Source organism: Rhodnius prolixus, unplaced genomic scaffold, assembly GCF_049639745.1.
Source record: "Rhodnius prolixus isolate KJV_2025 unplaced genomic scaffold, Rpr scaffold_2, whole genome shotgun sequence".
NCBI classification, from domain to species: domain Eukaryota; kingdom Metazoa; phylum Arthropoda; class Insecta; order Hemiptera; family Reduviidae; genus Rhodnius; species Rhodnius prolixus.
The window spans coordinates 62,696,187-62,710,162 of record NW_027411592.1 but is presented as its reverse complement, the minus strand read 5'-3'; the positions used below and the strand labels follow the sequence as shown (position 1 = coordinate 62,710,162).

Here is a 13,976-nt window from a genome sequence, read left to right as displayed (position 1 = left end):
GTTAATAGTTATTGGGTTTTAAAAAAAGAAAAAACAAATCAACTAAGTATAAAAAAATATATGTACAATATTTTAAAGAATAACATAATACACTGTATATGTGGGGTAACAAAGTGGATAAATTTAATAATTTTATAGTGAACCTCGATCAAATTTATTTTGTTTCTAAGCAAAACAAATTAAAATATGCTTGAAAGATACTAACAAAAATTATTGGCATGTATGTAATTTATAAATAGTTATATTGTAAAAAAGTGCATTAAAGGCTCCTCAAAATTTCTACTCTTTGCCCGTAAATTGGTACCCTCCTTGAAAAATTATAAACAGATGTTTAAATAAAAAAACATTTAAAATTGTTAATAGTAATGTGAGTTACAAAACGAAAAATTACAGACATAAAAATTAAATAACATAAAATCTAATCAAAATTCAAAATTATAATGAGTTCACTAGACAATATTGAAAGACTGTTCCTTTTAGAAATATTAGTAGACAATGTTTTCATTTCAAGATCAGATTTAGATATAAATCCAAGAATAATGTCATCATTAAAACAGACCATAGTAAGATTTCAGTTCTTGAACTACCCCTCTCTAGAAATTCGTGAAGAAGATTTTGCTCCAGGTAAAGATAAGTACGATGAAGAAGAAATATCATTTAAAAGTGGTAAGTCTTGTCTTTTTGCTTTAAAAGGGCAACATCCATCTGCTTTATCACCACCTTTTAACATGGAAGTGACCGTGAGCAGAATGTTTGAAAATGGCAAAACATGCAATATCGGCAGAACATGTATCAAATTAGGTGAATGTTTTGCAACTATTATTACTTGTTGTATAGTTTGTCCAACATCACCAACTTCTAAAACTATTAAAGATACTTATCCATTAAAGGACGATAGAAATTGTGAAATAGGAAATATTACAGTTTTCATACGATTATCATGTTTTGGAAAATTTATTATAACACAGTTTCAATTGGGTGGGTTGGAAAATAAGTCTTTTTTGTTCAGAGCTGAAAGTGACACTTTTGGTCCAAAGGAAAAGACAAAAGACACCACCGCGGATGGTTATAAAACAATCACTCCTACTCAGTACAAACAAGGTGAGTCTGTTTCAAAGCCAGAAACCTATTGTGAAATAGAGGACGGCTCGCCTAAAGATTTTGCTCCATGCGGTCCAATGGGCGGTCGCCAGATGCCCTTTTCAGGTGGTATGGGTATGGGAGGAATGGGCATGGGAATGGGAGGAATGGGCATGATGCCGCCGCCTATGATGCAACCTGGCATGGGCGCCATGATGAGCATGCCAACATTTGGCGGTGGTGCCATGATGCCGCCAGGTGGTAGACAACCTCTGACACTACTGCCCGTTCCTGATGTCGCAGGCGCTGATCCACCGGAAGTGAAAATTGCACCTAGCACTGATTACAAAGAGCTTACGGCATCTGTAAACGGACATGAGTTAAGTGTTAAAATTTTGCGCAAAAAGAAAACACAGAAAGAATCAGGATTTCTGCTTTCTCCTGAAACATCTAGTTCACTTATGCAAGTGAGTAAGAGGAAACAAGGTTCTATTGAAGGTAATCCACAGGCGGATGAAGAAAAAACGACACATAGGAAGAGATCTGTCAAAAAGGATCGAACGAAGAAAACCCCCTGTGCCTTGGAAAATGGTCGCGGGTTTGGTCTTAGGAAATCAGGCGGTGATAAAGTGAACGTTAAAGAGAATTACCTGCTGCGGCTAGGCAACCGCCCGCCTGTTTGCTACAAGATGCCTCCATCGCCTCCGGATCCTGCCCCGCCTTGTATCACCGAAAGAGATTCTCAGTATGTGGAAGAGGATATGGAAACTGCCAAGAAACTCTACGAGGAATACCTGAAGGAAGAGGCGAAGAAAGGCAAAAAAGAGGATAAGGGCAAGAAAGGCAAAGGTGGGGGTAAAGGAGGTAAAGGAGGTAAAGGAGGCAAAGGTGGTAAAGGAAAAGATAAGAAGAAGAAGAAAAAGTGAAGTTGAAGACATTTTCTGAATTCACAGATTCGCATAATTCTCGCCCTCATTGTTTTCTTGTTAATAAACAGTTGTTAAATGGAGTCGAGTGTTTTATTGCATTTTATTTAGATCCGTGGTAAAAACAAATGTAGCACTCCTTTCAGATTTGTCTGTTTAGAATTTCAAAAAGAAAATGAAAGCAATGAGTTTCTCTGAGCATTATTCAACAATGGAAAATCGTGGAAATTTAAATGCCTTGTCGTTCCTGATAAGGTCTTTTCCAAATTACCCTATCTCCAGAGTAAATTGTAAAGAGGAAGGCTTACTAGCCAAATCAAAGCGTCCTTAAAGTCTAGTGCGGCCCTCTAATGTGACGGTGTTTGAGCGAAGAATAGAGACGTCTGGAGATTGATAAAGTGTGTACAGTGTTCACGGTTAGTGAACGCTTGTTGGTAATGATTAGCTAAAGTATTAAGTGAATAGTAGTCAGTATATAATCTACTATTGTGATTTATCCACGAAAAGACTCATTGCATAGTTGAATTTTGATACACCTAGGCTAGAACCATGTTGCCCAGTACTTGTTTGAATTTAAGGTCAAGAAATGGCTCTGATGAAGGGCACTGATTATTCTAAGAGAAATTACTATAACTGAAATATCTATTTTGTAATCGATAGTGAGTTTCGATAAATCAGCTGGAAGTATATATAAATCAATTTACATGGAATGAGTTTTATTTTCTGAGCAATAGAAATCCAAAATCACATCTTTAAACTATTTGCGAGATTTTTCCTTATCATTTGAAAATATATTCATGCCATCTTTTTTTTTTTATTGAATGTTTTCGCTTTAAAGGTGATTCAATCGATAAATATTATGATTTGTTGGAACAAATTCTAAGTTTCAAAAGAAATTGTTTACTTTTCGATTATTTTCTAAACTTTCTAGGTTTTATTTGAACTTGGGCATAAAGTTCCAGTAACGTACCTATGTTAAGTTTTGACATTTTTAGGGTCATAATTCTTATTATTGTGGCACTGGGGAAGAAGCTACATATGAAGTCACGATTACTCAACCAAATCCTTTGATTAAAGTGACTGTTTGCAATATTGAAGTCAATTCCATCACTTTTAGTACAAATTCTGAGATTCAAGAGAAGCTAATTAAGTAAACTGTACAAAGAAAGTTCACGCTTGAAATTAGCCATCAAACAGAAAGCAATCTGAACTATCTGAACAAGCAAAGTACGCTGTCTAGTGAATGAAATAGGGGACTTGAACAATTCTATCATATTCACTTGGAACACTATGTATCTACGTATTGTAGCATACATTTTGTATTTTGAAGATCGTAGTAATAAATATTTTGTATAAAACTGGACTAAGCCTTGTAATTTCAAAATAAAAAAAGATTCCGGTAAAAACTATTAATTTGATTTTATGGTGAAAATTTTCCATATAAAAAAAAAGATGGATATTAGTTTAATTAATGGTGAAATAATGAATATACTCTTTATATGAAGATTTTATTGTTTTAAATTTGGATTAAACAAATTTTTATATTAAAGCTGTTTTAAAATTGAAAACAGATGTAATTACTATATTACACACATGTATGTAAACACAATCTGATTATATTTTTCAAGCTTATACAATTTTCAAGCTGCACATGTAGGTTATAATTCGCAAGAAAAAGAAGTCCACAAAATAAATAAAGATGAACTATAAGTGAAGGCCATTAACTTTAGAAATTAAAGGTACGATCTTCAAATAATTCTTCTATTATAAATAATAAATAATTTTATTGATTTTTATTTTTATTTTTGTAAACAATGATAAAAATATCTGGTCGCTGTTTGTCATCTTCAAAACTTGGGAATGATACTACTTGAGTTCCATGTAGGCTTTTTCAACTTCTGTTACTTTTAAATACAACTTTGAACTTCCAAAACATAAAAGTCCAACTATAAAAACTGTTGATCATTGTTAAGAAAGACTCCCTCTGAAAGAAATATTCTGGACAAAGGCTTTTAGCCATTTTTATTAATTTAAAATTTTATTGTTTACTACAAATTTATTTATGCGGCAGTTGTGATTTTATTTTTATGTATTTATTTTACGCCGTTATTTTTTTTTTTTTTACATAATGTTAACAAATTTGGATATAATTCGTGCAATTCATAATTAAGTCATTAAGAATTCGGGTAAAGTTCCGCCAAGTTTGTTTAAAACCCAGCGATGATGACGATTATTGTTTTGTTCATTAGTTGCAATAATAAAAGTTTTTTTAGCCTCACAAAATGTTAAACTTTCAATGGGTACTCATTTTTTACAAAATTTGGAACTTCATCCCCCGACCGTCCATCACAAAATTACCCAAATTCTTAGAACTCGCCAACACTGATTCCTGTTTTTGTACAATATAAAGACTCTAGAGTCTTTTCATTTTTGCTGTTCTAGTATTTTTTGCTCTCTTTTCGGAGCAAGATTTTTTTTTTTTTAATTTATAATTTCCGTGCTATTTCATGAGATAGAACTGCATTTATGAAAACATAATGTTACTAAGGCTTACTGGAGTTAAATTTCATCGTCGCATGATTCTTTAATGCTTTGTAGTATCCCATCTTTCCCCCTAAACTCATTTTCCGCCGAATTTTTATCCTAATTTTTCTAATAAGATACGCTCTCTGTCTTTAGCTTTTCATAGATCTATACTACTGACTTTCCCGACAGGTTAGCAGTGAATACACTTTCCATTTCTGAATGTTAGGATAGGGCTTAAAATGGCCTAGATAGAACAATGCATTGAGTGCGAAACTAATGTAAATTTTCTTTTGCAGCTACCTTTGCTTCAATCCAAAGGCAGTACTCCCAATAAAGAAAAGAACGGAAATATGAATACAGTCTAAGGACACTAAGAAGCCCTTTGAAAAAGGACGTGGCTCCCACTGGTTGTACAATAATCATTTGCGAAGGATACTCTTGTTACAATTCAGTAGAAAAAAAAGAAAGAAAGAAAATAACTTAAAAACCTTTTCTTATTGGAATTCTATCATCAAATATGTACAATTGTGCTCAACTGCCGGGCGGGATGCCTTATGAAGGAGGCGGGGGCTTCATGGGTGCTCCGTCATTTCCGATGAATGTGATGCCGATGCTACCCGCGTATCCGCAGCCTAGAGCTCCTGCCCCTCCGCCACCACCTCCTTGTGCTTCCATTGAACATGATGCTAAAATTTTTGCCGACGTAGGTGCACCATTTCTTGAAGAACTGACTAAATTAAGCGAGTGCAAAACATTAACAGCGGAAGTAAATGGTAAAACTTTCAATCTTAAAGTAGGATGTTCAAAAGATAAGAAAAAAAGAAAAAAATCCAGTTCAAAAAGCGGTTGTTCAAGTGGCGTAATGTTTAAATGTTGTGATTGTAACGTACCAGTGCCACCAGGTGTTTGCCGACCAAATAAACCGAAATCAAAATCACTTAAAGCTGCCAAGGAGGAGAAGATGCACAAGTGTTTATCACTTTGTATGCAGATGATGCGTGAAATGTTTCGTAGAAAATATGAAGAACAAATGGCTGAAAATGAGGACGCTATACAAATGGTAGAAATACCAGTGATGGTAATGCCAGGTGGCATGGGTATGGGTGGTATGGGCATGGGAGGTATGGGCATGGGTGGTATGGGCATGGGAGGTATGGGCATGGGTGGCATGGGCATGGGAGGTATGGGCATGGGCATGGGAGGCATGGGCATGGACATGAGGCCTCCTTATATGGGCGGTTTGGAGAAGGGAGGAGGACCTTGTGGCCCTTGTTCACCCAAGACGGAAAAACCAAAAGTTGTGTGCAAAACAAATAGGGATCAACAATGTGATGAGTCCGGAATGGCTCCAAAAAGCAAGGAAAAGAAAGGCAAGGGTGGTAAAAAAGACAAGGACAAAAAGGGCAAAAAAGGAGGAGGAGGCAAAAAAGGCAAAAAGAAGAAGTAAAGGCTGGATCTGAACACTGACCCCCACTTACAGAACACTCATCACATCATCACAGTAATAAAATCACTACCAAGTACTTCTGATGTTTATTCAAATTACTTTAATATTATATTATATTTAAAACAGTAACCAAAGGGTGAATTATTTAGCTTGGGAAGCAACCTCTAGCTTTCCTTTAAATTATCCTTCAAAACGATTTTATGTCATACATCAATAAAACATCTACAAATGAACAATAATAAAAGCAATACTTTCTGTAAAGTTTTCTGAATTACAGAAGTGGCCTAAGAACAGCTAAAAACTCTTTTCTCTGCTTCTTAAAACTAACTGCTCGGCCATTAAACCTAAATAGTCTTTTAATACAAAAAATTTCTCTACAAAAATTATTTTTAAAAGGATTCGCTACCTGGCAGATCCATTCAGAAACGTCTATGAGTAACTATCAAATGAAAGCTGAACAATTTTATTTTTCAGGAAGTTTTTAAATTAAAATTACTTAAAAAGAATTTGAGAAAGAGAAAGTTCGAAGATTACTTCAAAAGACTGAGCTAAGTTAGAAATGTTTGTAAAAATATTCATTCCTCCCGCTGGCAAGTTGTATTCATAAATACAAAGAGAGTAAAAACCCAAGTTGGCGCCATGATCGGTTCACTTTTCATAACCAAATATTCTTTTTTTTTATATATTTTTTATATTTCATTGGAGCGGTGCTTCGCAAACAAGGCGCCTGTAATGCAATGCATGCTCTTCGGCTCTAAAAACTCCCGGAATTACTACCCGGAAGCGTTTTCCAAACTCTTATATACGTCTAATTCAAACAGAAAGAACTGGAAGGGTGCTCCAACTTAAGAGCGCCACATCCATTCCCTGAATTTGTGATGGAATGGGCCGAATTGTCAGCCCCATGGAACCAAATCTTAACCTATGTCCAAAATTTAGATTAGAAGGTGATGTTTTAATTGCAGACAACAGATAGATTCATGTTTTTACACGGATGTAGGACAGTTAAGACATTCTGAGCTGAATGACTGTTGAATTTTTACTTTCTTTTACTGTACTAAGTAAGGGAAGGAGTTCACTCCTCAACTCCCCCAGAGTGCACTACTGCTGTTTTAACATATTTCGGACAATCGTTCGTGGTCAACTTAAACGAATTTCTTCGAAAAGATTCCATATTTTTAGTAGTTACAACCGAGCTCATACTAAACTTACTCCGTACTAAAATAGTGTCTGATAAATTAGAAAACTTATTTTTAACTAAATACTTTAGAATTGCATGCGAAAATTGGTGAGAAATAGGACATATTAAAAAAAATAAGGCCAGATTTGGGCTTAAATAAATTATTTAAATGTATTACTCTTTAGGAAAAGAGCTAATCTCGTCAGAAGCACTTTTAGTTTAGTTTATGTATATGAGAACGGATGGTACTTCTTGGCCTCCTTAAAAAGTTATTTTTATTCAAATAAGAACCATTTTTTTAAAATTACCATATTTATTTGCATAAAGTGGCAAAATTAAGCAGAAAATATAAAAGTCAATTTATTATAAAAATATTTTTGCAAGATCATAAACACATTTGTAGTACAATACATACATAATTTCACAAAAAATAAAGATTTTACTATGATCAAAAAAAATGCGACAATAATCTCACTCAGCGACCAACCTGCTTCATGAAGACTAAAATAAGTATCTAAAATGTGTCATCTCTACCAAAAGTTTACATACATATGTACAATAAATTATTTACGTTCGTGAAAGCTAAGTAAGCACGATAAAATGTAACATTTTCTGGAATAAAAGTTGTTTACCCAAAAAATTGTTGTTTTAAGAACTGATTATGGCTCTTAAAGTAGAGTATTGTAAAAAAAAAGAGGTTTTTTTAAGAAGTAAAAATTAGTGAAGTAACAATTAGCTCTCGTAGGACAATAACCCTTTAGATACGAATGTTACCTTCCTTCAGCTTGCTTAGTATGTAACTACAAAAATAATTAAATGTTTCGAATTTCTTGTCAATTTAAAAAACATCAACATTTGAAAATAACTAGTGTTCATTTTAAATTTATTCAATTTCGAAACCAGATGGTAAAAGGGCTTCATATTTGAATGCCGAAATGCTGCTCTCCTCAAGAACTTGGATTTTGAAAGTGACAACTTGAAAGGCGCAGCATCCGATCGCAGCCTTCAGCTACCAATACGAATCTTTCAGCTTACACTGTACTCACCGACAACAGCCACTCCATTATGCTGATCTTTTTGGTTTAGTAATTATATGTATATAAATACTAAAATACATACCGTTCATTTATTAAAAGTTTTTTGTAATAATTCCATAAACAAACAACTATTGCCGTAAGATCACATACAAAAAGTACTTTTCCTTCAAGGTAGATAAATAATATCTAATTAAATATTTACAAAACTTTATTAATTAAAAAAGATAAAGTAAATATCTGTGGGTTAAAAAATTACAATAGTAAGTAGTAACAATAGACAGATCAACAACTAGGGCCGCTACTAACATTCACCGGGCACTCATAATAAATTAACTTTTATTTTTTTCTAGTGCAAATTTATTGAAACACATCAAATATAAAAAATGAAATAAAGTTAACATAAATGAAAGAAAAAATGATTTTAAAATAAATCAGAACGGGGATAGAAATTAAGAAATTTAGTGTTCTGCAGATGGAACTGACTTTTACTACAGTTCACTATTTTTGATTAAATTATTTTTTAGGACTTAGTAGTTGAAATGCCTCGAGAAATGATTGGTTTATATCTATCTAACTATATACACATAATATATATTTCTTTCTTTAAAAAAAGGTCATCCGCAACAAATAAACATTGCTTGTATAATTATTAATACAGATCCAAGTTTACCAATTGAAGATCTACGAGATCTTATACTCTAAGACCTAAGTTTTTTTGTAATAATCGCATAATATAAACATTATTGATTTTTTTTTTAAATTTCTTTTAAAGAAAAAGTAGTGATCAACCTAAAAAACTTATAAAAAGTATTATTTTTATAAAATAAATGCTGGAATTAAAAAACGGTCGGCACACAATGTCAGTCTCTTTAGTTTTGGTTTTCATTCGTGATGTAGACACTAAAATGCTTATTGTTGCATTTCTTCTTCATCATCGCCATAATCCAATTCTGATTCATCAGGCAGATCTTCAGACTCATCCGGACAGTGTAAACATCTTTGTAACAGAGTAAACATTATTGGCATAATCATTAATTCAATAAAAATCAATCATTATATAAATATATTCAAATTACGACATTTCGATTATGTCGCGCGACAATTACTTTAATCCTCTAAAACAGTTTGAGTGCAATCACCTTAACCAAATTTTTTAGCTTCAGAAATGGTTTTTCCCTAGGAATTTTCAAGAAAGTTCAATTTTGCAAGTTATCTGGTGTAGAAATAGGAGGGGGCATTAGGAAGAGGAATTTGGCTCCGGAGACTGATTATTCCTGACTTTCGGCTCCTTAGAACTAAGTAACAAGCCCTACGTGAGTTAATTCATCACTCATTTTTAAACTTAAAACTTATTTTATTTATATTTTTCTGTAATTTTGTAAGTTTCTCTACATCTACTTTTGGGTAATAATTTGTTTTTGTAACCATAAATAATAATTAAATAACACTTATTTCATACAAAGTTCCTTTACCTGCTTTCATCGATCCCATAATTGGTGCACTTATCGCCGATACATTCGCAACAGCCATCGTGGAACCATCGATAACTACTGGCACCCATTGACTGGCAGCTACCTTTACATTTATTCCAAGACATACATTGTGACATGTACACTACAGTGCAGTTTAATGTAACTATATCCTTCATTGGATCTACTTCCTGTTCATTTTGTTCTATTGGAAAGAATATTTGATTTAAAAATAAAAAGAAATTAATAATTGGTAGAAATTAATGGTAAAACAATACAAATTTATTACTTACGAATTCTAAATTTGACTTCCTTTTCAAAATGAGGTTTAAAATGGGCTCTATCGAAGTCAACAGGAAACGTGAATGTAATCCATCTTTTATGTGAATCTGGCTCAGAAGTGAGTATTTGGAATAGATTGAGGAACGGGTCAGAAAGTTTTTCAACATGGCTCTTCCGACTTAAAGCACTAACTGTGTAATTTGGCTTTGGGCAAAATTCTAGAAATTGATAAATAAATTAGCACATAATAATGCTAATAGCAATAAAATATTGATCAATAAAAATCACAAATTTAACCTTATTATAATTATTAATTCTACAAATAAAACGGAACTTAAAATTTAGTTTGTGAGGATTGTAACTGGCAAATTTCTGTTATGAGATCAGTAATCATCGTACAAGCGTCAGTATTACTCCCTCCATTATCCAGTAAAAAAAGTAACAGAAGTTCTGTTGGGAATATTCACGCGAGTTTTTCACAAAGTTCTAACTCAAATTTTTATTAAACCCTTAACACTTTTTAGTCACACTTTTTCCTTTAGCCTGCTACAATAACTTTTTACTAAAAGTTATGAGGTAAATATGAGATACACTAGTTTCGGAGATAATGGGTGTTGGAATGTTCATAGCTCTATTTAGCTTGAATTAGATAACAATATCAGCTCAGGGAATTTCCTGATCATTTGGGAAATTTGGTCAATTTTGTAAGAGTTCACAAAAACATTAGAGATGAATTAAAATAGAAGATAATGGGAGTCGAAACTGCCACAGTTCATAGCCGATAACTTTCTAAATTTTGATGCCCTTCATTCCATATAATTCAAGGACAAAGTCTTGTTTACATGTATAGCGAATAAAAATTTACTTTATCCAATCTAAATATTATACATTAACTTAACCATTAAATCCAAAATTTTGTAGATCATATCTATCTTACTTCTAGAAAAAGAAATTGGGAAATTTTTCTTAAAGTGAAATTTAATTTAAGTACACAAGCAAGTTCTCTAGTAAGCGTGCTTCGTTTAGGTGGACGCAGGATACAGACAACAGTTTACAAGAGATAACAGGAAGAAAATAATCTAAGAGAGATGAATATAAATAAGAAATGTTAGTCGAGGGTGAGTTTGAAGGAGACAAGATGAGCTATTTCTACTTTGCTGCATGACTTCAAGTGGTGGTCCCATCACATTGTTGGTATTGTTAACTTATCGTAGCTTGTCTTCAAAAGGATGTAGACTTACAAACTTCAAAATTTTCAAGTAACATTCTGCCTCGAGTTAATCCTAAAGAACACAAATGAGCAAAGACCCTTGATCGAACCTTACGAACACTCTTGCTAAGGCACCATTGTTTCTACAAAATCTTTTCCTTGAAGTGAACTTTATGATTTATCATTAATGAAGTATTCGAAAAACCTACACATTATATTCATATATAAAGTTTCAAAACCTTGTACGACTAAATTCCAACCTATCAACCAGCTCGTGAAGCTATATTTCACTTGATCAAGCTTCTCAAATTATTTGTACCACACGCTTATTATTTATTTATTTTACAAACTAGTGCAGTTTTAAATCTTACAACAAAAACTAAATACCATGTTTTCTTATTTACTTATCGTACCCATTCTTACTAGTAAACTAATCGAAATAAAAATACACTATTGTGTAAAATACTTACCCACACAAGAACAGCATTCACTATATAAATTGTTAAGACAATTATAGCATTCCTTACAACATGTACAATTTTTCACATCACACTTACATGACTGTGTGATCATGCATTTGCTTACTATACTTGCACAAACTGCTTCATTACAACATTCAGAAAATTGTAAAATTATTATCAAACCCAGTAATGTAAATGTTAAAATTTGGAAAATCCTCACACTGTTAAACATTTTTGCAAAGAATAAACAAACAATTACAATATTATTTTAAAAAAACACTGTACAGAAACAAAAAGATAATGCTAGAACACTGCACACAAAACTAATTATGAGAATGCAACAATACGGAAACTCTTCAACGTCCAACCAGGAATCTTAAGACATTCAAGGTATTCATTCAATTTCTCAGTATTTAACCAATACGCATTCTTTCCCCTTCCAAGATTCTTTTTTGATTTGAGTCCAAAACATCGATTATACTAAAACATATCGAAATACACGAATAAAACGAAACGAATGATGGCATACGATTGCCACATTAAATTATGAGTAACAAATAGTCTACGGATTTCATGTAATTTCTCAGTTTTAGCAAATAAATACATATTAGTGAAACAGTAGGATAAACAATGGCATTGTTGGAGACATGCTCAATGAAGCCTCTCCGAAAGCCTATTATCAATTTTCACGTTAAAAGTTAAAACAAATTGAACTTTTTTTATATCTTCTTTATAAAACCATTGAGTCTAAAAATTTAAGTATAAGAGTTGGTAAAACGACATACGTTGAAAAACTCAGCAAGAAGTCAACATTTCATCCTCCATTAGCTAATTTCAGTCATATAGAAACGTTCGACAAAGCTGTTTTTTAATTTTCTTCAATTTTATAACAATTGATATCATTTAAGAAATTTTACTTTATTGATATTACTTAGTAGTTATTAGATGTCACAGACCTAATGCTACTCAGCATTTTCATCAACAAGATATTTGTTCAGTAAAGAGTTGCACAATTAAATTAGGTTTACAGCAAGAAGAGCTCTTTAACATTTAATCACAGATTTAAAAAAAACCGCTAGCATGTAGTTAAAAAATTTTGAAGCGTAAAAATCCAAAACACCTTTTAAAAAAATGCATGCACCAGGAGACGAAAGTAAATTGTTTCAAAGTTACAAACTTTTGGCAAAAGAAAGCCGAACAAGGACTAAAATTGTTGGTATACAAAGATAATGACACTGTTTCAAACTAAACCAAAATTTAACTCTAAATATCTCTTTTTCTGCTCAATAGATTTTTACTATATTACACACAATTACAGACGAGAATTGCCTTAAAATAAAGGTAAAATATAAACAAAAACTAGCGAGTAGTTTATGAGATATTTCAAGTTAAAGTTTTTACTTTATAGAAAGCAAAAAAACTTAACCCTAAATATCTCGTTTTCTGCTCGATAGATGTTTACTAAATTTTACACAATTATAGACAATAGTAGTCTCCATATACAAGTAAAATATAAACAAAATCTATCAAGTAGTTTTCGGGATATTTGAAGTTAAAGTTTTCGGTGTTTCAAACTGAACCGAATTTAACCCTAAATATCTCGTTTTCTGCTCGATAGATTTTTACTAAATTTTACACAATTATAGACAATAGTAGTCTCCAAAATCAAGTAAAATATAAACAAAATCTATCGAGTAATTTTCGAGATATTTGAAGTTAAAGTTTACGGTGTTTCAAACTAAACCAAATTTTAACACTAAATATCTCGTTTTCTGCTCGATAGATTTTTACCAAATTTTACACAATTATAGACAATAGTAGTCTCGATTTTCAAGTAAAATATAAACAATATCTATCAAGTAGTTTACGGGATATTTGAAGTTAAAATTTTTACTTTATAGAGCGCAAACAAACATTAACCCTAAATATCTCGTTTTCTGCTCGATAGATTTTTACTAAATTTTACACAATTATAGACAATAGTAGTCTCCAAAATCAAGTAAAATATAAACAATATCTAACGAGTAGTTTACGGGATATTTGAAGTTAAAGTTTTTACTTTAAAGAACGCAAACAAACTTTAACCCTAAATATCTCGTTTTCTGCACGATAGATTTTTAATAAATTTTACACAATTATAGACAATAGTAGTCACCATATACAACTAAAATATAAACAAAATATATGGAGTAGTTTAAGAGATATTTGAAGTTAAAGTTTTCGGTGTTTCAAACTGAACCAAAATTTAACCCTAAATATCTCGTTTTCTGCACGATACATTTTTACTAAATTTTAAACAATTGTAGACAATAGTAGTCTTCATACACAAGTAAAATATAAACAAAATCTATCGAGTAA

At 32.1% G+C, this 13,976-nt stretch overlaps 2 protein-coding genes across 2 annotated transcripts; one reads left to right on the top strand and one right to left on the bottom strand.

Annotated features, from left to right (window-relative positions):
* The first annotated feature begins 194 nt into the window (after positions 1-194).
* On the top strand, positions 195-6,055 carry LOC141448504 (uncharacterized). Its single transcript, XM_074116882.1, has 3 exons — positions 195-2,003; positions 3,002-3,156; positions 5,016-6,055. Exons 1-3 carry the CDS (start codon positions 441-443, stop codon positions 5,977-5,979), a joined length of 2,682 nt encoding a protein of 893 aa, XP_073972983.1. The 5' UTR covers positions 195-440; the 3' UTR covers positions 5,980-6,055.
* Positions 6,056-7,494: 1,439 nt separating this feature from the next.
* Positions 7,495-12,057, bottom strand: LOC141450135 (protein twisted gastrulation-like). Its single transcript, XM_074120248.1, has 4 exons — positions 11,628-12,057; positions 9,959-10,165; positions 9,669-9,870; positions 7,495-9,193 (listed from the first exon to the last, which is right to left on the bottom strand). Exons 1-4 carry the CDS (start codon positions 11,848-11,850, stop codon positions 9,106-9,108), a joined length of 720 nt encoding a protein of 239 aa, XP_073976349.1. The 5' UTR covers positions 11,851-12,057; the 3' UTR covers positions 7,495-9,105.
* Between the last annotated feature and the right edge of the window lie 1,919 nt (positions 12,058-13,976).

Bases quoted from the DNA above. Each gene is read 5' to 3' on its own strand.
- LOC141448504 (XM_074116882.1), top strand. From the start codon at position 441: ATGAGTTCACTAGACAATATTGAAAGACTGTTCCTTTTAGAAATATTA. The intron at 2,004-3,001 runs TGAAGTTGAAGA...TGACATTTTTAG, and splicing joins ATAAGAAGAAGAAGAAAAAG to GGTCATAATTCTTATTATTG. The intron at 3,157-5,015 runs GTAAACTGTACA...GAAAATAACTTA, and splicing joins ATTCAAGAGAAGCTAATTAA to AAAACCTTTTCTTATTGGAA.
- LOC141450135 (XM_074120248.1), bottom strand. From the start codon at position 11,850: ATGTTTAACAGTGTGAGGATTTTCCAAATTTTAACATTTACATTACTG. The intron at 10,166-11,627 runs GTAAGTATTTTA...ATCAATTTCTAG, and splicing joins TGAATGCTGTTCTTGTGTGG to AATTTTGCCCAAAGCCAAAT. The intron at 9,194-9,668 runs GTAAAGGAACTT...TCTGTTACAAAG, and splicing joins TATGGGATCGATGAAAGCAG to ATGTTTACACTGTCCGGATG.